Consider the following 27049-nt stretch of genomic DNA (forward strand, 5'->3'; position numbering starts at 1 on the left):
CAAGGGGAGTCTGTAGCTTGTCTGTGTTTTTGTTCTCAACCCTGGCAGAATCACTGCTGCATGTACATGTGGACCTTCATTCGCAGATAGAATGAGGTTCAATGTTGTTATCAGTCTTTGACTTGTTGTTAATACTTACACGTCTTGTTCAGAAGGTTGTGGGTTCAAGGCTTACGTCAAACACGTGACTGCATAATCTGGATTGATGTTTCAGCCTTTACTGAGGGGATACAGTACAGTTCAAAAATATTAACTTAGAAATTGTACCTCAACTAATTTTGGTGCTGTTTAACGTTAATCTGTGCGAGGCTCAGATAGGGTAGTCAGTCGGAACCTTTACTCCAGGGTGGGAATGTCCAATACTAGAGACCATAGCTGTATGATGAGAAGGGGAAAGTTTTATGAAGATGTGCAGGGCAGGCTTTACTTTGCACGGGGTGTAGTTGGGGACTGGAACCCATTGCCCACGGTGGTGGAGGTAGATACGGTAGTGGCATTTAAGAGGCTTTTAGATAGGCACGTGGAAGTGCAGGGAATAGAGGGATATAGACCGGGTACAGGCAGATGAGATCAGTTTAACGTGGCATCATGTTCAGCATAAAGATTGTCCCTATGCTGTCCTTGTCTGTGTCTGCTTCAATGTCTAGTGTCTAATGTTCCAATGCCAAAGAAGAAGTCACGAAATCATTAATTTGGTGGGCATCCCCATTTTAAGAAATCATTGGTGTAAGAAATCTCTTCACCTCCCCATTTACAAGCAGTTTAGAACCCAACATGTGTTCACAGAAGCCGCAGAGCTCAATGCTGTCTGACCATTTGCACAGTGCAGTTGGGAAGTGGGGCAGTACTATTGCTTTCTCAATATCAGATGCACATGTGAATGGGGAATTGGGAAAGGTGAAGTTTGAAAGAGTGAAAGAATTGGGAAAGGTGAAGTTCGAAAGGAGTGGATTTATTCACAAAATGCTGGAGTAACTCAGCAGGTCAGGCAGCATCTCGGGAGAGAAGGAATGGGTGACGTTTCGGGTCGAGACCCTTCTTCAGACTGAAGAAGGGTCTCGACCCAAAACGTCACCCATTCAGACTGAAGAAGGGTCTCGACCCAAAACGTCACCCATTCCTTCTCTCCCGAGATGCTGCCTGACCTGCTGAGTTACTCCAGCATTTTGTGAATAAATCGATTTGTACCAGCATCTGCAGTTATTTTCTTATACTATTTGAAAGGAGTGGTGTGTGATGAGGCTCTCAGTCCTATCTAACAGCCTGGTCAAAGCCTGTATAGTGACCATGTTATGATCAAGCACCTTGAGATGACCAGATCCCTTGGTGTGACTGAAACCCTCTCTGACAAAGGCCTCCTTGCTGCTTTAGTGGCCCGTGACTGAGCTGGGTAATGGCCTCAGTGTTCATCAGGCCAAGAGTGCCAGTGAACGACAGGCAAAAGGGCAGCACTTGTACATCGATGGGCTCAGTGCTTACAAAAAGCGGTGATCCACTGAAACCACAAATTTGTGAGACTTGTTCCTCATTTAGCTGTCTTTACGCAACTGAGGTTGTGCATCTCAACCTTTTGATCCAGTTCCTGTGGTTGAGTTAAAGCTCGGTGTTGCTCTCCTAGATGATGTCACCAAGTGAAAAATCCAAATGACAAAACTTGCAGGAAATTAAAGAGAAATTACCTCCAACTTCCCCTAAAATAGGGGCAAAAACGTCCAAATTTGCACAAAAAGGCACTTTTAAGTTATGATTTATGTACACACATAGGAGCAAATGGTATATTTGCAATCCACTTTGCAGGAGATCTTTAGAAATCGGTTTAAGGTGATTGGGGAAAGATTTAATAGGAACCTGAGGGGCAACATTGTTTTACACAAAGAGTGGTAGGTATATGGAACGAGCTGCCAGAGGAGGTCGTTGAGGCAGGTACTATCACAATGTTTAAAAAACATTTGGATAGATACATGAACAGGGTCGGCCGAGAAAGATATGTGCCAAACACAGACATGTGGGACTAGTATGGATGGGGAAAGTTGATAGGCATGGCAAGTTGGGCCGAAGGGCCTGTTTTCACCCTATGTGACTCTATGACTAAATGTGAAGAATCAGTGGCACTACTCCATGAAGAGCAGGAGGCCGCTAACATTAACGTAAGTAATGGAGAAGTCGAAACAGTTTACAGTAGATGCTGGTTTACAAAGAAAGTCACAAAGCATTGGAAAGCAACGGGTCAAGCAGCCTCTATGGAGAACATGGATAAGTGACATTACTGGTTGTGATCCCTCTTCAGCCGCAAGTAATCTTGTTCTCTTGGGTAAAAGGCAAACTGCTGCAGTTACTCAGTGGGTCAGGCAACATCCGTGCAGGGAAATGGACAATCGTTCGGATTGGGATCCTTCCTCAGTCTAAAGAAGGGTCCTAACCCAAAACGTCTTCTATCCATTGCCCACCACAGATGCTGCCTGACCCATTGAGTTTCTCTAGCGGTTTGCTATCCCCTATATTTCCAGATGCAGAGTGGGGCGGTACAGCTACACATCAGTAGAGTTGCTGTACTTTTTGATCAGTGAAGGCAGATTAATGAAATTAGACTATACTCTCTCGACTTTTACAGAATGAGTCACAATCTCACCGGAATATATGAAATTCGTTATTCTTATGGGGTTTGATGTGGGTCGATGCAGGGGTGAAACTTCCCCTGACTGATGTGCCCAGAAACAGGAGTGACAGCCACAAAATAAAGGGTTGGCCATTCAACACTGTGCGGGGAGCACATTTCTTCACCCAGATTGAATCTTTGGAATTCTCCATTCAAGGGAGCTATGAAGGCTAAGTCGCCATATTCAAGGCAGTGATAGAAGGATTTTTGAATATTAAGGGAATTAAGGGTTGTGGTATTAGTGCAGGAAAGTGGTTCTGAGGTAAAAGAACAGCCATGATCTGTCTGAATGATAGAACAGGCACAGAGGGGCTGAATGGCCTGCTCTAGCTTCTATTTCTTGTGTTATTAAGCTCTACTGCCAGGAGTTAATCAACTGTACAAGTTAATCAGTATTTTGTGTGTGTGTCGCTGGCAAGGCCATACTTCAGTGCCCTTTATTGAAGCCACTTTATTGAACCATCACAGATTTCTACATCTTATTTCCAGTTTATTTCAGACTCCCAGTTTCTACCCGAGACCCACAAAACTGAGGTCAGAGCTACCCTTGGAGCAACCTCGAGAAGGTCATCGGCATTATGGCCAATAATACTTGAAACTTTATTCTTGCTATATTACTGTCTCAATGAAATATTGTTATGACATTCTAGGCTTTAGTTCAGGTTTCTACACATGGGAGTAGTTGTCAATAAATTGTGAGAAAAATCAATTTTCAATTGCCGTCCATCACATTCAAGAGAGGCTCCTTCACCTCTCCTCACCTCATAAGGTCACTACGGTCAACAGATGTCATGGCAATAAGAGGGAGTGGAGATTCAACGGGTCCAGCCTGTAGAGCTGCATCTTCAGCATGTGCATTTAATCACACGTTTGTTTGTGATGTCTTGGTAACCCTGTGCTATGCAGCAAACTGGTCTGGTTTTCGTCAACACAACACAGGGGAGAAGGCAGGAGAATGGGGTTACGAGGGAGAGATAGATCACCCATGAATGAACAGTGGAGTAGACTTGATCCTCCTAATTCTACTCCTATCACTTGTGACCTTATGACAACTGGCCCTTCAGCCATCAAGCTGTCTGCATCCTCAAAGGATTCGCACAACACCTGAATTGTTTCCCAAGATGACAAAGGTCAAGCAACCCCATGTTCTACTCGTTCACATTGTAGCACTCGTGCTCAAGTTATTATTGACACATGGGATGATTGAGTTCTCAACAGGGGATGAATGAGCTCTCAACAGGGGAAGCAGTCGGAGAGAGCAGGAGAAATATCAGATGTGGGAGAAGGTTTCTTGACCCGAAGTTCCCACTCTGCCGTTCTCAAGAACCCAGCTGATCGTCTACCTCAATGTCACCATCTGGTACTATCACATTATTCTCCATCCCTTTCATATTTAAGAATCTATTATCATTAAGAAAATGGGAATGTAGAACACACATAGGTCAATCCACATGTATATGCGAGTGAGAAATACATATTTCTACTTTATTGAACCATCACAGATTTCTACATCTTATTTCCAGTTTATCACACTCATGTGAGTGTGTGTGTGTATATATAATGTGTGGGTAAGTGTATATATATATATATGTGTGTGTGTGTATATATATATATATATATGCACATACACATATATGTGTGCGTGTGTATGTGTGTGTGTGTACATAATGTGTGGGTAAGTATATATATATATATATGTGTGTGTGTGTATGTATATATATATATATATGTATATATGCATATGCATATGTGTGTATATTATTTGTTTAAAATAATTACCTTTTAAAATGTAGTCAGTCAGTAAAACTGGAACCCTCTCACTGTCCTCCTTCATAGCCAGTAGAACTACAGAGAAATAAAGTTGGTTAATGACTTTAAAAACTGAACCTTCCAAAGTACATTCACCATATTCTCTCTCCAGCCCTGCTGCCCTGTGTTCTATTTTTAAATTTGTTCATCTCCATCACTTCTGGGTACGTCCAGTGCCACTATTAACATTGCTCTCAAGGACTTCTGCTCTGTCAGACGTGTCATCTTCCGGATCAAAGTATTTTTTTCTCTGTGCCAAGAGTCAGTGGTGCTCATTTTTGTGTGTGAATTTTAAAACTGAGTGAAAGATGGAAAACTTTCATTTGTAACCTAATCTGTAGTGATATCCAATGTGCAAGACCTTTCAACACTGCCCCAGAACCTCAAGATGCCATAAGTGATAGGAGAAGAATTAGGCCATTCAGCCCATCAAGTCTACTCCGCCATTCAATCATGGCTGATCTATCTCTTCCTCCTAACCCCATTCTCCTGCCTTCTCCCCATAACCTCTGACACCTGTACTAATCAAGAATCTATCTATCTCGGCCTTAGAAATATGCATGAAATAATCTCATGAAATTATCTCATTATCTCATGAAATAAATCTATCATTAAAGAGTGAAGCTAGCAACTTATTTCCATGCTACTTACTTGTGGTTAGTATTTGAAGGTCTTCAACATTTGGAGGAGTGCCCTTTTTTTCATAAGGAATCACCGTAGTTAGATACTAGATCCAGGACACAAACACAATTAGTTAAGCAAAAGAAATGTCATTGCTTCTCCTCTGCACCCAAGCTTGCCTCAGGTATTCTTTATCATAAATTCTTTATTACTGGACCAGTAGTACACAATGGCAAAGGGAAGTGCAGATACAATGAGAGGGACCCTCATTATCCCAGTTCGTTGAAAAGACTCAGAACAGTAACAGCTATTGTATTTACAAAATAATGTTCAAACATACACACACTTGAGATTCCTTTCAAAGATATATAATGTCTACGATGAGGGGGGGGGGGGGGGGGGGGGGGCAGAGCCTTCAACCCAAAGTTAAAAAATCAATAACCAGAGGGCAGAGTTTTAAGGGGAGTGGAGGAAGATTTAATAGGAACCTGGGGCACTTCTTTCAAACAGAGGTTGGTGGGTATATGGAACCAGCTGTCAGAGGAGATTGTTGGGGGACAAACTATAACAACTTTAAAAAGGCCTCTGGACGGGCACATGGATAGGAAAGGCTTGGATGGATATGGGCCAGATGAGGGCTGGTTGGACTAACGTAGATGGGGCATCTTGGTCGTCATGGGTGAGTTGGGCCGAGGGGCTTGTTTCTGTGCCGTGTGACTCTGTGCCTCTAAATTAAAACTCTCACTTACCATAAAGGTGAAGTTTGTATTTAGGTATAAACATGCCATATGTTTTGTATAGATGCAAGTGCTCTTTCAGTGCCTCGACTGAATTGTGCAAAGTGAAAGAACAATGACTAAGAATCATCATTTCTTCTAGGTTCTGCTGTTGAAAGAATGGCTTTGAAATTGCTAAACCTTAGTTTGAGTATTTCCAGGTATTTCCTGCACAAGGTAAATCTGCTGAGTAATTCAACAATGTTGCAAACCTGTTGGAACAAGTAACCCGGCCTAGAATGAGGGCTTTGAAGTGTATCGATTACTTCAGCAAATCTAATTATTTTCCTTTATCATCCAATGTTGCCTTAATACACGGTTGCCAACTTATGTTAGACAAACTCCTGGATATTTCATCATATGGTTGCCCACCTCCAGCCATTGTGCCCACTCAAACACCCATTTTCCCATCCTTAATACTTTAATAAACAATTAGCAAAAGATCTCAAGGAAAGTTAGAATGATAATGTGCACAGAGTTGGATTGGTATATAGAATGAGCAGCCAGAGGGGGTGGTTGAGGCAGGTAATGTCATAACTTTTAGATGACATTTGGACAGGTACATGATAGTTAAGGTTTAGAGGGATATGGATCAAACACAGGTATGTGGGATTAGTATGGATAGCAATAGACAATAGACAATAGGTGCAGGAGGAGGCCATTCGGCCCTTCGAGCCAGCACCGCCATTCAATGTGATCATGGCTGATCATTCTCAATCAGTACCCCGTTCCTGCCTTTTCCCCATACCCCCTGACTCCGCTATCCTTAAAAGCTCTATCCAGCTCTCTCTTGAATGCATTCAGAGAATTTTCCTCCACTGCCTTCTGAGGCAGAGAATTCCACAGATTCACAACTCTCTGACTGAAAAAGTTTTTCCTCATCTCAGTTCTAAATGGCCTACCCCTTATTCTTAAACTGTGGCCCCTTGTTCTGGACTCCCCCAACATTGGGAACATGTTTCCTGCCTCTAACGTGTCCAACCCCTTAATAATCTTATACGTTTCGATAAGATCTCCTCTCATCCTTCTAAATTCCAGTGTATACAAGCCTAGTCGCTCCAGTCTTTCAACATATGAAAGTCCCGCCATTCCGGGAATTAACCTAGTAAACCTACGCTGCACGCCCTCAATAGCAAGAATATCCATCCTCAAATTTGGAGACCAAAACTGCACACAGTATTCCAGGTGCGGTCTCACTGGGGCCCTGTACAACTGCAGAAGGACCTCTTTGCTCCTATACTCAACTCCTCTTGTTATGAAGGCCAACATTCCATTGGCTTTCTTCACTGCCTGCAGTACCTGCATGCTTCCTTTCAGTGACTGATGCACTAGGACACCCAGATCTCGTTGTACGTCCCCGTTCCTAACTTGACACCATTCAGATAATACTCTGCCTTCCTATTCTTACCACCAAAGTGGATAACCTCACACTTATCCACATTAAACTGCATCTGCCATGCATCCGCCCACTCACACAACCTGTCCAAGTCACCCTGCAACCACATAGCATCTTCCTCACAGTTCACACTACCACCCAGCTTTGTATCATCTGCAAATTTGCTAATGGTACTTTTAATCCCTTCATCCAAGTCATTAATGTATATTGTACAATATACATTAATGACTTGGATGAAGGGATTAAACACCGGTCCTAACACCGGGCCTTGCGGTACTCCACTAGTTACTGCCTGCCATTCTGAAAGGGACCCATTTATCCCCACTCTTTGCTTTCTGTCTGTCAACCAATTTTCTATCCATATCAGTACCCTACCTCCAATACCATGTGCTCTAATTTTGCCCACTAAGTTGGTAAGTTGGGCCGAAGGGCCTGTTTCCCTGCGATATGGCTGTATGATAATGAACTATTTTAAAAATAGTTCTATGCCTTTTCTTCTGGTTAGTTGAGGACAGTCATCTCTAATTCCTGGAGACTCCAGCACTGTCCGGCGGGATTCACAACTTATGAACTACAAACTCAGCTCATGAACTACAAACTCAGCTCATGAACTTCAAACAGTACACCAGGGGAAAGGCAGAAAAGGCAGCTACCTGTTTTTCATTGCCCGAGTTTCCAAAGGTCTGTCGAATGCCACTCTGGATCACATTGGAGATCCCTTCCATGCTGAACCGCTGAGGGCCATGTTTGATAGAGGAATAGAGGACATCAGTAGAAGGTATAGGTACAGCAAGACACACAAAAATAACAACAGGAGATCCATAGTGCCAAAATACGGAATGTCACAGGAAAAATAACCCCACCTCCATGGTTTTGATACTGAACCACACGAGGGGATTTTAATGTAGATTCCAAAAAGATCGATCACAGGGGCAGGTTTAAAAGCATTAAAGAAAAAGATATAGCAGAGAGGTTTAGTGAAGGGCTTCTAGGATTTTGACAGGAGGCAGCTAAAGGCAAACTATGAATGGTGGATCAATAAATATAAATGACTTTGGAACTGAAGCCATGACTAATTTCCCAAATCATATCTAATTGAACTTCAATGCTATTAATTTGTATGACCGATAATTAATATGCCTAAGTAAACATACCCTAATGAGTTGTTATCTAGTCACGATGTGGAGATTGTTACACAATGTCACAACCACCACAATAATGTGAAATTGTATGATTTTTTACATAATTTCTACATAAACCAGTAACTCAAATAGAATTTACATAATGGAGAAAAATTATCCTGCTCAGATAGACTATGTTTTTAGTACAATTTAGTTTTTCGTTTTCGTTTTAGAAATCCCCGCCGACCAGCGATCCCCGCACACTTACACTATCCGACACACTAGAGATCATTCACAATTTTTTATCAAAGCCAATTAGCCTACAAACCTGTACGTTTGCAATTACAAATACTGACTACATCTCAAAACCACATAATAATCCGTGAAATGCTTAGAACATCCTAAGATTATCAAAGATATCTTTACTTTAAATATTATTTTTACCTAAAGCACCATAATTTAACAGTAGTGGCCTATTAATTATAGTGGTATAGTTCCTTGCAATCCCTGTGTATATGTTGACTTCACCAGATGCTTCTGTATTTTGTTTTGTTTGTTTGTTTTAGGTTTTTTTCGTTTTTTTTTACCAACAATAATTTATTCAATTATTTACAATAATATGTACAGTATGAAATGAATCAAAACAAAACCCACCTCCATAATACAAGGCAAACGAATATTCTTCATAGAAACATAGAAACATAGAAAATAGGTGCAGGAGTAGGCCATTCGGCCCATTGAGCCTGCACCGCCATTCAATATGATCATGGCTGATCGTCCAGCTCAGTAACCTGTACCTGCCTTCTCTCCATACCCCCTGATCCCTTTAGCCACAAGGGCCACATCTAACTCCCTCTTAAATATAGCCAATGAACTGGCCTCAACTACCTTCTGTGGCAGAGAATTCCACAGACTCACCACTCTCCTCCAACCTCATCTACCATATCAGATATTCAAGATGTGGATTCAGACATCGGCGAGACCAAACGTAGACTGGGTGAATGTTTCCCTGAACACCTTTTAAGAATTGTGACCAACTTCTTTGTGTTGTGGATACATTGCTTTTGTGTTAAATTTGCTAGAAAGTCTACTTTGGTAGGGAAAAATCACTGTAAAAAATGCTGTTTACATAATATAGGATCCTTTATAGATAATTGCCAAGAAGTGTTGCTGGTAATTCATGTCAATGTTCATTGTAAGATCAGTGTTGCTGATATACAAATCTCATAAACATCCCAAAATGATCTTTTGCTTCATAAGTGTTTTAAGAGATATGGTACAATGCCGACGTATTTTGAAAATTTTTCCTTCCATAAGAAATACAAGATAGAACTTTAGACTTTACTTTCGAGATGCAGCATGGAACCAGGCCTTTGGGCCCATCGAGTCTGTGCCAACCAATGATGCCGACCAGCGATCACCCCGTACACTAGCACTATTCTCCGCACTAGGAACAATTTACAATTTTCACAGAACCCAATTAACTTACAAACCTGCATGCCTTCGGAATGTGGGAGGAAACCGGAGCATCCGGCCAACATCCACACGGTCACAGGGAGAACATACAAATGGCGTACAGACAACACCCAGAGTCAGGATTGAACCTGGGTGTTTGGCGCTGTAAGGCAGCAACTCTACCGCTGCGCCATGGTGTCACCATAAAAGACAGGCAACTCATTCATATTTTCTCTCCCGATATGGAAATCATGGGATCGTAGCAAATACGGGCTCCACACCTTGAGGTATGCAGGGTGGGAAGAAATGTAGTCGAGACAGTTGTGGGAGTCAGTGGGAGTTGATAGTCTATCTCCTGTGATGGAGATGGTGAGATCAAGAAAGGGGAGGGAGGTGTTGGAGATGGTCCAAGTGAATTTGAGTGCGGGATGGAAATTGGTGATGAAGTTAATGAAGTCCATGAGTTCTGCATGGGTGCAGGAGGTAGCAGTCGTTAATGTAACGGAGATAGAGATCAGGGATAGGGCCAGTGTACACCCGGAAGGGTTTGGGATTGATTTATTATTATCCAGGAGTTTCTTTTTGGAGAAGATTAACTGTTAGCAAATAGGAGTTATTTTACTATAGGTCTGAAGAAGTCTCGACCCGAAACGTCAGGCATTCCTTCTCTCCACAGATGCTGTCTGTCCCGCTGAGTTACTCCAGCATTTCGTGTCTATCTTCCTTATATATTGTGTAGGAAGGAACGTCAGATTCTGCTTTGAAGGGTTCTGACCCGAAACATCACCTATTCTTTTTCTGAAGAGATGCTGCCTGACCCACTGAGTTACTCCAGCATTCGGTGTCTATCTTTATGCACTGTGATAGTCAATGTGTAGCCATCCACATATATGTTTGTATGTCTGTGTGTTAAAGCGAGATGGTTCCTATGAGTGTCTGCATAGATGTGTGTGTGTGTGTATGTTTGTGCGTGCGTGTGTATGTGTGCATGCGTGTGTATATTTGTGCATGTGTGTGTGCGTGCATGCGTGTGTGTGTGTGTGTGTGTGTGTGCATGCGTGTGCATGCGTAATGCATTCTCGTAGTATGTGCAATGATGTTTATGTACTGCTAATGGAGTGCTGCGCGTCAGATGACAGCCTGTTAATTTTCCGTTTTAAGCTCTGCCCTTTGCCTGACATTTTTCTGTATCACTTACTGAGTAGCAATGAGTGCCCTGTGTCTATCTTGGGATTCTCTCTCTCTCTCTCCCGCACTTTAATCACACGACAGCACAACATGCGGGGACATCAATGCACCGCATCAATGATGTTTAGCTGGTAAGGACCAGCCTCATGGTTGGCACCATCACAGGGGTGGCCAGGAACGACTCACCTTCACGGGCATGCGGGTCACTCTCTCCTGACGAACGCTGGGCTGAACCCCACCTCTGTCCTTCTTTTTCTTCTTCATGGATTCCCGGTGCTCCTTCTGCTTGTTCTGCACCTCGATGAGGATGGAGATGAAGGTGTTCTTCACTTCCTTCTCAAACTCGAGCTCATCGCGCAGTGCCAGTTGTTGTATCAGCTCCTCTGAGTAATCTTTAATGGCCAGCTCAATCCTCACCAGCACCTCCCCCACTTCCACCTCTGTCATCAGTTTCACATCTGCACCAGCAAAACACAACAGGAGGTTTCAAGGTTTGTGATCTAAAGCCACCTAATTCTTCCTTATAAGTTTATTTTCTTTGAATTGAATTGAATACTTTATGGTCACATGCGACAAGTCGCAGTGAAATTCTTTGCCTGCATACCCAAGGTATGCAAATAGTCGCCCATAAAGGGCGCTTACAGTTACAAATTCCCCAAACCCGCACCAGTTCCCCCTTTGTTCTTCCCCCCCCTTCCCCTGTCTCTTACGATGGCCCCCCCCCACGCCGGGTCCTCCGTTGTCCATTGTTCTTCCCCCTCCCCCACGGCACCCCCGGAAGGCATCCGCCACCGCGGCACCTCTAGTGTACGTGTGTATCGCGAACCCTCAGTTTAGTATCAGTCAAATGGAGACATAAGGAACTGCAGATGCTGGAATCTTGAGCATAAATCCAAAGTGCTGGAGTAACTAACTCAGCGGATCAGGCAGCATCTGTGGAGGGATTGGACAGGTGGCGTTTCGGGTCAGGACCCTTCTTCAGTCTGATTGTAATAAGAGGGAGAAAGCTGGAAGAGAGGTGGGGTGGGGGGTGGGACAGAGGCTGGCAAGTGAAAGGTGGAAAGGCCCAAAATGCTGGAGTGACTCAGCGGGTCAGGCAGCATCTCTGGAGAAAAAGAATAGGTGACATTTCGAGTTGGAACCCTTCGTAGGAAGGAACTGCAAATGCCAGTTTATACCGAAGGGTTCCGATCCGAAACGTCACCTATCCCTTCTCTCCAGAGATGCTACCTGACCCGCTGAGTTATTGCAGCATTTTGTGTCTTTCCACCTTTCACTTGCCAGCCTCTGTCCCCCCCCCCCCCCCCCCCCCCCCCCACCCCACCTCTCTTTCAGTTTTCTCCCTCTTTCACCCTCCGGTATAAACCAGCATCTGCAGTTTCTTCCTACATGAGTGATAGGTGGATACTGGTGGTGGGGGCTGGGGAGGGGGGGGGGGGTCAAGGAGGAGGTGACAAAGGCTAGAGATGAAAAGGGGACAAAGGGCCTAGGCAAAGGAGGGGTTGGGTTATTGGGAGAAATGGGTTCACACTGGGGTGGGGCTAGGCACAGGAAGGGGAGAGGGGGTCCAGGCCTGCTCCAGCACTGATATGTTTTGATATCAGTCAAGTCCATTCCTTTTTGTTTTTGAAGGATGAATCAACTCGTGGCCCAGCGGTAGAGTTGCTGCCTCACAGCGTCAGAGACCCAGGTTCAATCATGACTATGGGTGCTTGTCTGTACAGAGTTTGTACATTTTCCCTGCGACCACGTGGGTTTTCTCCGGGTACTCCGGTTCCCTTCCACACCCCAAAGTCGTGCAGGTCTGTGGGTTAATTGCCCCTGGTGTGTAGGATAGTGCTAGTGTATGGGGTGATCGCGAGTCAGCATGGTCTCGGTGGGCTGAAAGGCCTGCTTCCACGCTGTGTCTCTAAACTAAACTTGACTCCCTCAGATCCCTGTTCTTCCTGCTCTAGTTTCATGTGCTTGGGCTGAATGATCTCCTTCCTTCCTCCCACAGTCTTATTCTACAACTCATAGTGTGCAAAACGTGAGAAATATGTTTTCAGGTGCCTGCAATAGTGAGCATCAGGTCACAGGTTGTCAACAAACTCCCAACTTAAGAACAGTCTGTTCATGTAAGCATGTGTGTGGGATACTGGCAATATGGGTTTGCCAGACCCCGTGGATTACAGGTGAATATTCAAGACACTATCTGGAACTTTGTCACATTGAACCCTGGAAGAAGAAGAGAGGGAGGGAGAGAGGGAGGGAGCGGGAGGGAGAGAGAGAGGGGGAGAGAGAGAGGGAGAGGTGGAGGGAGAGAAGGAGAGGGGGAAGAGAGATGGGGAGGACAGAGAGATTGGGGAGAGAGAGTGTTGTGGGAGAGAGAGGGAGAGAGAGAGGGGAGGACAGAGAGAGAGGGGACAGAGAGAGAGAGGGGGGAGAGAGAGGGGGGAGAGAGGGAGAGAGAGAGAGGGGAGAGAGAGAGAGGAGGACAGAGGGGAGAGAGAGTGGGGTGGGAGAGAGAGAGAGGGGGAGAGAGAGACAGAGATGGGGAGAAAGAGGGAGAGGGGAAGGGAGAGGGGGAGAGAGAGAGTATTGAGTGGCGGTGCTGGCTCGAAGGGCCGAATGGCCTCCTCCTGCACCTGTTGTGTATGTTAAGACATTCTAGTTTAAGACATTAATGTCCATATTGTGAATCTACAGACACACCAATTGGGCCAGCGGCAGTATCCTTTTTCGGTTCGACAATAGCATTGAAATGGACACACAAGGAACTGCAGATCAAAATACAAAATGCCAGAGGAACTCAGCAGGTCAGGCAGCATCTGTGGAGGGAATGGACGGACGATTTCTTTTTTGAGTCGGGACCCTTCATAAGTTCATAAGTCAGAGGATCGGAACTAGGCCATTTGGCTCATTGAGGCAATGCCATTCAATCATGGCTGATCTATCTTTCCCTCTCAACCCCATTCTCCTGCCTTCTCCACGTAATGTTTGACACCCTCACGAATCACAAAACTGTCAATCTCCGTTTTAAAATACCCATTGACTTGCCCTTCACAGCCGTCTGCAGGGCCGTCTTAAAGCATGGGCCTGATGGGCACTTGCCCGGGGCCCACGAGCATAGGGGCCCCATGCTGATCTGTGTATGTTAAGTGACTTGCAATAAATAAATACTACTTTAAAAATGTAGGTTCAATAAGTGCTTTTTTCGCAACATTTTCGGTCACTAAGTGCTTCTCACAGCGATCTGTAAGTGCTTTTCGCAACAATGTAGCACCCTAAGTCCATCGCTAAGTGCTTTTCTGTAAGTGCTTTTCGCCGGCACGACAGGGGGGTGGCTGGTAGGGAAAGGGGGGTGGGGGAGAGTAACGGTAGGGGCCCCAGTACACTGCTTTGCCCGGGGGCCCATAATGCTGTAAAAACGGCCCTGGCCGTCTGTAGCAATGAATTCCACAGATTCACCATCCACTGCCTAAGAAATTCCTCCTCATCTCCTTTGTAAAGGTATGTCTATTTATTTTTGAGGTCCTGCCCTCTGGTTCTAGACTCTCCACTAGTGGAAACACCCTCTCCACATCCACTTTAGCCAGGCCTTTCACTATTCGGTAAGTTTCAATGAGGACTCTCCTCATCCTTCTAAATTCCAGCGAGTACAGGCCCAATGCCGTCAAACGCTCATCATACGTTGATCCATCAGTCCAGCACAGGAACGGCCCCTTCGAGCAACAATATTTGCGCCAAAAACGATGCCATGTTAATCTGATCTTATCTGCCTGTAAATGATCCATATTATTTTTATTTTTTTCATATTTCAGATACAACGCGGAAACAGGCCTTTTCGGCCCACCAAGTCCGCGCCGCCCAGCGATCCCCGCACACTAACACTATCCTACACACACTAGGGACAATCTTTACATTTACCCAGTCAATTAACCTACATACCTGTACGTCTTTGGAGTGTGGGAGGAAACCGAAGATCTCGGAGAAAACCCACGCAGGTCACGGGGAGAACGTACAAACTCCTTACAGTACAGCACCCGTAGTCAGGATCGAACCTGAGTCTCCGGCGCTGCATTCGCTGTAAAGCAGCAACTCTACCGCTGCGCTACGGTGCCGCCCTCTCTATTCTCTGCACTTACATATCTCTCTATTCCCTGCACTTAAAGTAGCTTAAAAGCCACCATTGTAACTGCCTCTACCATCGCCCCAGGGAATGTGTTCCAGGCCACCACCACTCTCTGTGTAAAAAAACCTCCCGCACGTCTCCACTAAACTTTCCTCCTCTCACCTTAAACCTATGCCCTCCATTGTTGGACATTTCCACCCTGGAAAAAAAGGTTCTGACCGTCTACCCTGTCTATGCCTCTCATCATTTTATATTCTTCTATCAAGTTTCCCCTCAACCTCCGACATTCCAGAGAAAACAATCCAAGTTTATCCAATGTCTCCTTGTAGCTGAAACACTCTAATCCAGGCAACATTCTGGTAAACCTCCTCAGCACCCTCTCCACATCCTTCCTATAGTGGGATAAATAGAACTGCAAATCTGCAAATCTCTTTACATCATCCATCAATGCAAACTCATTCCCTTCTTTCATGTAACATCGAAGATGGACACTAAATGCTGGAGTAACTCAGCGGGACAGGCCGCATCTTTGGTTAGGAATGGGTGATGTTTCTGGACGAGAATCTTCTTCAGCCTCATGCAACGTCAGGTGACATCAGTCTATTGATGCCTTACCTTCCGTCAGGATGTTATTGTTGCTGCAGATGGAAGGTTTCAACACTTGTACTTCCAGCGAGAGGACCGAGAGCTTGTCGGACTGTGATGGAGTCTCCTCAACATCAGGGTCAGGGGAATTCTGCATCATTTCTTCAATCTCCTCAATGACCTGTGGAAAGATTAGAAGATGCCAATCCTTGATACTCTGCTACATTCCATTCTGTTCAATTGTCATTCTTATCTCCTCAAAGCACCCAGATTCCGGGACAGTTTCTTCCCAGCTGTTATCAGGCAACTGAACCGTCCTACCAACAGCTGGAGACCGGTCCTGAGATATTATCTACCTCATTGGAGACCATCAGTCTATATTTGATCGGACTTTAGTGGGCCTTGTCTTGCACTAAACATTATTCACGTTATTCCCTTTATCATGTACTGTATCTGTACACTGGAAGCGGCTCGCTTGTAATCATGTATTGTCCTTCCGCTGACAGGTTAGCACGCAACAACGGCTTTTCACTGTACCTCGGTACTCGTTACAATATACTGAGCTAAACTATTAACGAGTGTATTATGGACCCAGCATACTATATGCAGCACACTGGTGCAGCTGGTAGAGCTGCTGTCTCACAGCGCCAGAGACCTGGGAGGTTCAATCATGACCTCGGGTGCTGTCTGTGTGGAGTTTCCATACTCTCCGTGACCGGGCACTCTTGTTTGTATGTTAATTGGCCTCTGTAAATTGCCTTTTCATGTGTTGGGAATAGATGAGAAAGGGACGGAGGAACAGATTGGAATGAGTGACAGAGTTGATTGGTAACCTGTGTCAAGCTACCTGATTGTGCAAATAAACCTCTGGTGTTGATGGTCTCTCCTGAAAGTAATGGTCACGAGAGATTGTGTCATTTTGACTTGCGGACACGATGCATTCTCTACTGCATTAAATTTAGACTTTAGAGACACAATGCGGAAGTAGGTCCACCGAGTCCGAGCTGATCAACAATAGCACATCGGCACTATGCGACACACTTACAGGGACAATTTACAATTTTACAGAAACCAGTTACCCTACAAACCTGCACATGTTTGGAGTGTGGGAGGAAACTGGAGCACCCGGGCAAAACCCACACGGGTCGCAGGGAGAACGTACAAACTCCGTACGGACAGCACCCGTAGTCAGGATGGAACCTGTGTCTCTGGGGCTGCAAGGCAGCAACTGTAGCACTGCGCCACCTGAATTGGCTTTAATGATCTACCTGCTCAGCTGTGAAGAGGGGCTCCTCGCTGGTGGACGACACAATGACATCCAACTTCTCGATCAACTCTCCATCCTCGGTGATGCTGTCTTTGTCGCTCGCCTGGACGATGCAAGGGGAAAGAAAAGTGAAAGTAGAATCGTTCCCTTCCAACACTCAACCCCGAGTTAGTTTATCCCATGAATCACAAGTCCTTTGATCTTGTCCCTCTCTCAAACCATACTGAAGTAGCTCGAAAATCACCTGCCTCATCCCATGCATTTAATAAAGCATTGCAAGGCAAAATGTAGGGATGTAGTTTAGGGCTGGAAACGTGCCCATTTCCAACAATTAGTGAATTGTTAGAACCAGTGAAGGAAATATCAAGCTGGTATCTCATGTAGAACAAGCCTAATCAAGGCATCAATTGGCATTCAATGTAATTATTTATTTAATGTACCATTGTTCTTCAAACTCTCTCTGGCCTTTGATGTAGCATGTCACGTGATCCAACCCCTTATCTCCGCAGTGCAGCTCAATGAGACTGCCCAGTGTTTTGTTTACATTACACAGGTTCACCAACTTCACAGCTTCACAGTAGCTTAACGGCAGAATTGCTGCCGTACAGCGCCAAGGACCCGGGTTTGATGCTGACTACTGTCTGGTGCTGTCTGTATGGTGTTTGTATGTTCTCCCTGTGACCACGAGGGTTTTCTCCAGGTAGTCTGGTTTCCTCCCACACTCCAAAGACGTACAGGTTTGTATAATTGGCTTCCTCGTAAGTTGTAAAAACTGTCCCCACCGTGAACAGTGTTACTGTACGAGGTGATCGCTGGTCAGCACGGACTCAGTGGGCCGAAGGGCCTGTTTCCGCCCTGTATCTCTCTAACAAAGGCTTCACTTTTCATCATCCCACCCCTTCCCCAAATTAATTCAGACAGGGATGCTGTAATGGAGTGTAATGTAATGCAATGGAGAGTGTGTGGGACTGCAAGAGGTGTCCTTATCCAACCATCAACAGGGCCAGCAGATTTGCTAGCTATTGGTTGATCAAAGTCAATATTTTTATCAGGATCATGAACTGGTAACACCATAGACCCTGGGTGAAATGCATCGTTTTATGTCACTAGGCCCATGTGGGAGGAAGCCAGAGTATCCCCTCCAGTCACAGGGAGAACGTGCAAACTCCACACAGGGAGCAATGTGTCAGAACTCAAGTGGGTCACTGGAACATTAAGACAGCTGCACCACCCGCCGCACCACTGTGATCACACCAGCAAGGGATCAGACCAATAACTGGGAGTCCGATTCCACCTGGTTGTGAATGGTGGTGGGAGATGCAAGAAGAAGAGGCTCCGTGAACATCTTCATTGATGGGACACGAGCTTCTGAGCACTGAAGACATGATCGGTTGAAGTGCTGAGTAGAATCAGCTTAACTGAAGACTTAATTCTTTATTGATTGCGATCTCGTGAGGAGGCCAAACCGGATCATTCATTTTGGCCTCCTCTCGAGATCCTAATCGCAGAGTCATGGAGTCATACAGTGTGGAAACAGGCCCTTCGGCCAAACTTGCCCTCACCGGCGAACATGCCCCATACACATTCATCCCACCTGCTTGCATTTGGCCCTTATTCCTCCAAACCTGTCCTATCCATGTACCTGTCTAAATGTTTTTTTAAATGTTGGTACAGACAACATCCATCTGTAGCACCACGGACTTGCACCCCAGAACTGGTTATACCACCAGCCAAGATTTTCCAGTACAGATACTACACTGCCATCTACAGTAGGACTATGATAATCCACAATCTGACTATTTGGAAATCCCGAAGGTTTAGCATCTGGCTTCCCTCGATAATGTTTGCTGTGCTCCTATCCAACTCTCCAGAGCCCCAGTTCCCAAGGCCCCCTCTCAGTTCCTGAGTTCCCTTCGATTCAGCGGGCCCCAGTTTAGTTTAGTTTAGAGATACAGGCCCATCGGCCCACCGAGTCCACGCCGACCAGCGATCCCCGCACACAATCCAACACACACACTAGGGACCACTTACAATTTTACCAAGCCAATTCACCTACAAACCTGTACGTCTTTGGTGTCTGGGAAGAATCCGGAGCAACCGGAGAAAACCCACACAGGAACATACAAACTCCGTACAGACAGCACCCGTGGTCAGGATCAAACCCGGATCTCTGGCGCTGGGGCGGCAACTCTACCACTGTGCCACCGATGCTTCTGTGCCAGTTCCTGTGGGATTTTCCTTCAACCAGCTGGAGCTCCGCTCAGGTGGCAACAGCACTGGACACACTGAGGGACATATAGGCGGCAGAGAGCATTGTAGATCGTAGTTCCATGGAGGCGGCTACACCAAAGGTTCAGTCAGATAGAGGGGTAACCGTCAGGATACACAGGTGGGTAGTACAGCCGGGGGAGTCTCGTCTGCCTCTTTCCTTCTCAAACAAGTCCACCATTTTGGATACTGTTGGGGTAATGGCCTCTTTGGTGCAAATAGCAGAAGCAGCCATAAAAACGTAATCATGTCTGGCATTTAAAACAGCAGCATGGAGCTATGTCTGACCGACAATGATTTTGTAGAAGGGGAGATCTTGCCTGACAAATCTACTGGAATTCTTTGAAGAAGTAAAGAGCAGGACAGACAATGGAGAGTCAGTGGATGTTGTTTACCTAGACTTTCAGAAAGCCTTTGATAAGGTGCCATACGTGAGGCTGTTAAGATAGATGAGAGCCCACGGTATCAAAGGGCAGATACTACCAGGGATAGCAGGTTGGCTGGATGGCAGAAGGCAAGAGTGGCAATAAAGGGGGCTTTTTCTGGTTGGCTGCCAGTGGCTAGTGGAGTTCCGCAGGGGTCGGTGCTGGGGCCGCTGTTCTTCATATTAATGATTTAGATGATGGAATTGAAGGCTTTGTGGCCAAGTTTGCAAATGATATAAAAATAGGTGGAGGGGCAGGTTGTTTAGAGAAAGCAGGGACTCTGCAGAAGGACTTGGATAGGTTGGGAGAGTGGGCGGAGAAGTAGCAGATGGAATATAGCATTTTGGTAGCAGGAATAAAGGCGTAGACTATTTTCTAAATGGCGAGAGAATCCAGAAATCGGAGGTGCAAAGGGACGTGGGAGTGCTGATGCAGTGAAAGGCTTGGATAGAGTGCGTGGAGAGGATGCTTCCACTAGTGGGAGAGTCTAGGACCAGAGGTCATAGCCTCAGAATTAAAGGATGTTCCTTTAGGAAGGAGATGAGGAGAAATTCCTTTAGTCAGAGGGTGGTGAATCTGTGGAATTCTTTGCCACAGAAAGATGTGGAGGCCAAGTCAATGGATATTTTTAAGGCAGCGATAGATTCTTGATTAGTACGGGTGTCAGGGGTTATGGGGGGTAGGCGGGAGAATGGGGTTAGGAGGGAGAAGTAGATCAGCCATGATTGAATGGCGAAGTAGACTTGATGGGCCAAATGGCCTGATTCTGCTCCTATCACTTATGACCTTATGAGAATGGTTAACTCCATTCACAACTCCTCAACAATTGAACTAGTTCACCTCAGCAATGCAACTTGGTTTTCTAATTATACCTCCCATGTGGTGTTTATATATGCAATGGAAAGATTTGTCAGAAAAGCAGATGAATTCTCCCTGGTGACATGTCTACCTAATCAAAGCACTTAAACAAAAAAGACAATGGTTAATATCACATCACTGCTGGTGAAATCTTTCTTTGTACAAATTGACTTCAGCCTTGCCTACAATATAGCATCAACCGTAAATGTACTTATTAATTGACTACAGGGCACAGAGGGATATTGCAAAGTTGTGGGAAATGTTATGTAAGTGGAGGCCTTCCTTTAACTCATCAACAGCGGTTTATTAAAGTGTTGATTGAGAGAGAGATTGAGAGAGAGATTGAGAGATAGATTGAGAGAGAGATTGAGAGAGAGATTGAGAGAGAGATTGAGAGAGAGATTGGGAGAGAGATTGAGAGAGAGATTGAGAGAGAGATTGAGAGAGAGATTGAGAGAGAGATTGGGAGAGAGATTGAGAGAGAGATTGAGAGAGAGATTGAGAGAGAGATTGAGAGAGAGATGTAAAAGAGATCTAAGTGGAAAGTTGTTCAATCAGATGGTGGTGGGTGGATGGACCAAAATGCCAAAGGAAGCTGGAGAGGTGGATACAATTAATGGTTATAAAAACATTTGAACAAGTCCATGGATAGAAAAGGTTTGGAAGGATATGGGCCAAATGCAGGTAAGAGTGGTGCATCAGTAGAGTTGCTGCCTCACAGCGTTCGACCCTGACCATGGGTGCTGTCCGCATGGAGTTTGTACATTCTCCCTGTCACAAGTGCTCTGGTTTCCTCCCAGATTCCAAAGACGTGCAGGTTTGTAGGGTAATTGGCTTCTTTATATTGTCCCTGGTGCGTAGGATAGAACTAGTGTAGGGGTGATCGCTGGTCGCCACAGGCTCAGTGGGTCAAAGGGCCTGTTTCCATGCTGTATCTCTGAACTATACTAGAATGGGGCTAGATTTGATGGAGGCCTTGCTTAGTATGGACAAGTTTGGCTGGAGGGCTTGTTTCCATGCTGTATAACTATTATTTATATTTTTGAATCTCAATCTGGCGTATATTGGATTAAACACAATTAAAATTAAAGAGGCTATCTAGGCCAGCAGAAGTTAAGGCAAGAAAGAATAAATGAGGATAAATGGAATACTGATTTTGAGCCAGAGATGGAATGGGTGACATTTTGGGTCAAGCCTGAAGAAGGGTCTCGGCACGAAACGTCACCCATTCCTTCCCTCCAGAGGTGATGCCTGACCCGCTGAGTTACTCCAGCATTCTGTGTTTATATTTTATGACTTGTTTTGAGTCTCTCCACGTGAGGAAGTTATGACACTGAAGGTCCTTCACACACCCTGGCCTCACCGAGAGAGGCAGAGCTGGCTTTGGAAAGTGAACAACAGTAATTATAAATCTTTTGCAAATAAAGGTTATTTCCTAAAACTCTATCAGTAATGCTGTTTAATGCAATACTTTAATACAATACATTCACCCTGCTGAGGGATTTGTGTGTGTGTGTGTGTGTGTGTGTGTGCGTTTGTGTGTGTGCGCGTGTGTGTGCGCGTGTGTGTGCGTGTGTGTGTGTGTGTGTGTGTGTGTGTGTGTGTGTGTGAGATTCGTCTGCTCAGCAGTGTGAAAGATGAGATATGTGACGACAATGTGATAGGTAATGTAAAATGCAACGGAACGCGCTACCCTGCTGAGTACCAGGTGATCTAAGACACGCCAGTCGCAGATTTTGCACAGCTACAGATTGTTAGCTTCAGAGGCGACAAAAATCAACAGTCTAAATGTGGTGGTACAGCGTCGGATCGCCAGGTTGTGTTAAACCCTGTTACCGAGGCTGAGGCAGAACTTCAAGGAGCATCCTCGCAGATGAACAGAAAGAATGGCCCTGCTCCAAGTTCAGTTTTCAGATTTAGCTTTAGAGATACAGCGCGGAAACAGGCCCTTCAACGCCCGTGTCCGCGCCGACCAGCGATCCCCACACGATTGGACACATTAGAGGCAGATAACATGTTCCCAATGTTGGGGGAGTCCAGAACAAGGGGCCACAGTTTAAGAATAAGGGGTAGGCCATTTAGAACGGAGATGAGGAAGAACTTTTTCAGTCAGAGAGTGGTGAAGGTGTGGAATTCTCTGCCTCAGAAGGCAGTGGAGGCCAGTTCGTTGGATGCTTTCAAGAGAGAGCTGGATAGAGCTCTTAAGGATAGCGGAGTGAGGGGGTATGGCGAGAAGGCAGGAACGCGGTACTGATTGAGAGTGATCAGCCATGATCGCATTGAATGGCGGTGCTGGCTCGAAGGGCTGAATGGCCTACTCCTGCACCTATTGTCTATTGTCTATTGTCTATTCTGTTGTCAACATTGAGATAGTTTTGTTTTGGAGAAATAGCATGGAAACAGGCCCTTCAACTTACCAAGTCCACTCCGACCGTCGATCACCCGTACACTAGTTCTATATTATCCCAGTTTCCTGCACGTTAGGGATAATTTACAGAAGCCAATTAGCCTACAAACCCGCACGTCTTTGGAATAAGAGAGGAAATCGGAGCACCCAGAGGATACCCACGTAGTCACAGGGAGAATGTACAAACTCCGTACCGACGGCACCTATAGTCAGAATCAAACACGGGTCTGACGCTGTGAGGGAGCAGCTCTACTGCTGGGTCACTGTACTCCCACTTTCTCTTTGAAGAAGATCACTTTCTTCAAATCATGACTACTGCTCCATTATTTTGTGCAGTCAGTGATAATAGTATTTTAATGGCACTGTCTTGCCTTTGTTATCACCAACTTTGGTGGCACAGTATCTATTTTGGCATTCCACCTGGACACAGACCATCTCCTTTGTTTTTTTCCCCACTCTCTTTCTCTTGGTTCTTTTCCTGGTCATACAGCTGTACAACACTGAAACAGGCCCTTCGGCCCACCATGACCATGCCGACCAAGTATACTGATCTAGTACCATTTGTTTGCATTGGCCCATACCCTTGCAAACCCTTTCCTTAGCATATATTTGATCAAATGTCTTTTAAAGGTCATAACTGTATTGCTTCTATAGTTTCCTCGGGCAGCTCATTCCCGATATGGACTATCCTCTGAGTGAAAAGGTTGTCCCTGAGGTCCCTCTTAAATCTCTCTCTCTTGTCTTAAGCCTAATTTTTCTAGTTTTAGAATCCTCTACCTATGAGGAAAAAGGCACTCAACTTTAATATGTCCCTCATAGTCTTGAACACCTCAACAGGATCCCCCAGAGCTTCCTACATTGCAAACAAAAACGTCCCAACCTATTCTATCTCCCCTATAACTCAAGATCACAAGCCCAGGTCATAAACAGTTGCATCTGCAATTTCTCTCACTTTAGATGAAATATGCCATTGACTTGAAATGTCATTACTGCTGCAATCTCTCAGTAATTGACTGGGCCTCTGAGAATTTCCAGTCATTTTGTTTTACATTCAGATTTCCATCATTTGCAGTACTTTGTCTATCGGTTTCATATATCATATCATATCATATCATATATATACAGCTGGAAACAGGCCTTTGTTGATGACTGAAAAATGATGACTGTGATGAAGTGGGAAAATATTTTATCACACATCATAGCTTCAGGTTTATTATTGTCATATCCTTAATCAAATGTTTTCAATCATTTCCAGCAATATTGTTTCGAAACATTATGCAAAGAAATGAATCTTCCCTCACTCATGCTGAACATGTAATATAATAGCTACTGCACACTGTGATCTGCTTTTGAAATTCCATACTAAATTTTTCAAGTAAAGTACAATGCACAGTACATTTAGTGAAAGTGTGAACACATTTTAACAGATTGTCTACATGTGTATAGAGCCCCCCCCCCCCCCCACGCCACTCCCAAACACAATCACTGCATTGTTAATTTATTTCTTTGTTGTCAGAGCTCTCTCACTTTCTTTCCTCTGTTCTCAACTTCTCACTATCAGCTTCTGTTGTTTCCCCCCCCCAATCAATGTTCTCAATTTAACAATGAACCCAATTTAACAGGAAATTATATCAATAGTCAATAGTGGTTTATTTGTCACATACACATAAATGTGTAGTGAAATGAAACATTACCCGCAGTTGAAACACTAAGACCAATAAGAATAATCAATAAAAATGCAATAACACACACAATCATCCACTAACACCAAACAAAAGAAACATCCATCACAGTGAGTCTCCTCCAGTCCCTTCTCACTGTGATGGAAGGCCAAAATGTATTTTCTCTTCCCTGCCGTCTTCTCCCGAGGTCAGGCTGTTGAACTTGCCACGTCGAGGCGGTCGGGGCTCCCGACATTGGAGCGCCCGCTGGGCGGTGAAAGGTCCACGGCCTATTCCAGGCCGCGCCGGACGGTGAAAGGTCCGCGGCGGGCCGACCCAAGCCCCGCGATTCGGGGCGGGCGAACACGCTGCCTCTGCCGCTGCCGGAGCTCCAGATGTCGGCCCCCATCCAAGGGCCTGCGGGCTTCCGACGTCCACGCGGCCCGCGCCGGAGCCTCCGGAGACGAGTCGCAGCCGCTCCCGCAGCATCCGCAGGCAGCCAGCGCCGCAGGTGGTGAGTCCGGGCCGCGGGCACTGCAAACCAGAGCCCCAGGTGGTCCCAGGTGCATGGCCGGTGGTAGGCCGCAACGGGAACGGAGACACGACACAGAAACAAGTTCGTGTCTCCGTTCGGGAGAGACAATTTTTTACAGTTCCCGTTCCCTCCCACCCCCTCCCCCCCACATAACATACAAACACTACACCATATTCATACAAAATACATACAAAAACAACAAAAAACACAAAAGACAGACGGACTGCAGGCAAGCCGCAGCTGCGACGGCAGCGCTGGCTCATCCAAGGTTTACACCGTTTACACCCACTTTAGGCTATAGATGAAAATGTCTCCTTTTGTTATTGATTAACAGACACGGAAGGAGTGTATCTTCATTCCGCTCTCCAAGCAGGACAACATCCAAGCCGCACTATCATCTCTCTCTCTCAGATGGATGGATGCCAACAATGTAACGTATACTCAGGCAGATCACTCTTTAAAGAGCAGTCTGCTCTTTATCACTCATTTCAGTTTGAATTCAGAGTATTCTTAATTTTGTTAATTTATTTTATGTTTCCCTTTCTGAAAAAAAGAAGCCAAATTTCTTATCTCAGATTCCCAGTACCATATATACGGGACTGAACAGCGCCCGGTGCGGCTCGGCCGCGGGGCCTTCCATCGCCCGGTGCGGCGCGGCCGCAGGGCACCATTCTGCTTTAGTTAAACATTTTGTTCAAGATGGCCGCGCCGTTGTGTTTGGCTGCCTGCCACTGTATGTTTCTTTTTTTTTTTTTTTTTCCTAATCAGATGTGCAGCACTTTGGTCAACGTGGGTTGTTTTTTAAATGTGCTATACAAATAAAATTGACTTAATAATAATAATAATAATGCATTTTATTTATATAGCGCTTTTCATATACTCAAAGACGCTTTACAGAGATTTTTGAGAACATAGGGAAATGAATAAATAGATAAATAAGTAAATAAATAAATGAACAGAGAAAGGAGACAGAAGGTGAGGTGATCTTCAGTGGTTGAAGGCAGTACTGAACAGGTGAGACTTCAGCGATGTTTTGAATGTGGTGAGTGTGGAGGAGTCTCTCGACTTGACTTGACTAACGCTACCCTGCACACACGAAGGATAATTTACAATTTTACCAAGCCAATTAGCCTACAAACCTGAACGTCCTTGAAGTGTGGGAGGAAACCGGAGATCCCGGAGAAAACCCACGCAGGTCACGGGGGAGAACGTACAGACTCCCGCACAGACGGCGCCCGTAGTCAGGGTTGAACCCGGGACTCTGGCGTCGTGAGGTGCTGCTCAATACCCGACACATCGCTTGCAACTTTATATAAAATCTGCAATTTTCAGACTTGCCTTAACGCTGGGATCCCAAAATCCAGCTCCTCTGCCCAACTCCTTTCTTGCCCAGAACGTCTCTGCGTTTTCTGAGTTGCAGTCCGGTGAAAACTTGTGATGGGGATAGTCCGGCAAGTCTTGTGCTAACTCAATGCTAATTATATCCAATGCTAATTTGCCTTGCTCTCGTACCATGTACAGGGGCCACACAGCCGTGCGTATAGCGGTCGGCAGCTTCTGCATTTTGCCCCATGATTTGCATTTCCTTGCAGGACAATGTATCCTTTCAAATACCACCCTGCTGCTGTCATTCAGGAAGTGATGATCTAATCTAATTTGCAGCAGTTCAAAAGAAATCTAAAAATAAATGATTCTGTCTTTCAAATATTTAATCCTCTTGTGGGTCTCCAGTACATACACAATTCGGGATTCTATAGCATAGAAATGGGTCATCTTACCAATAGGTTTGTACGAGTGTTGATATCCCATGTCAATGTTTTCTGACTCCACTTTATCGCTTTGGTTTTATACCAGACATGAATACATCAGCTCGTGCAAAAGAAATCAAACAGATTGCAGAATCTAGC

The 27049-nt window shown here is 45.2% G+C and overlaps 1 protein-coding gene across 3 annotated transcripts in view; it reads right to left on the reverse strand.

Annotated features, from left to right (window-relative positions):
• LOC144608783 (fasciculation and elongation protein zeta-1-like) overlaps positions 1 to 27049 on the reverse strand; it is a 71340-nt gene that overhangs the window by 7204 nt on the left and 37087 nt on the right. For 2 of the 3 annotated variants that reach the window (XM_078426876.1, XM_078426875.1), the window contains exons 3-9: positions 16990 to 17091; positions 15752 to 15902; positions 11209 to 11480; positions 7912 to 7992; positions 5117 to 5192; positions 4436 to 4501; positions 140 to 220 (exon numbers count right to left, since the gene is read on the reverse strand). In XM_078426876.1, coding sequence (XP_078283002.1) covers positions 177 to 220; positions 4436 to 4501; positions 5117 to 5192; positions 7912 to 7992; positions 11209 to 11480; positions 15752 to 15902; positions 16990 to 17091 — 792 coding nt within the window. In that variant the 3' untranslated portion in view covers positions 140 to 176. The remainder of the gene's footprint in view (positions 1 to 139; positions 221 to 4435; positions 4502 to 5116; positions 5193 to 7911; positions 7993 to 11208; positions 11481 to 15751; positions 15903 to 16989; positions 17092 to 27049) is intronic. The other variant, XM_078426877.1, reaches the window with a different exon arrangement.

This window comes from Rhinoraja longicauda, chromosome 32 (genome assembly GCF_053455715.1).
Source record: "Rhinoraja longicauda isolate Sanriku21f chromosome 32, sRhiLon1.1, whole genome shotgun sequence".
NCBI classification, from domain to species: Eukaryota; Metazoa; Chordata; class Chondrichthyes; order Rajiformes; family Arhynchobatidae; genus Rhinoraja; species Rhinoraja longicauda.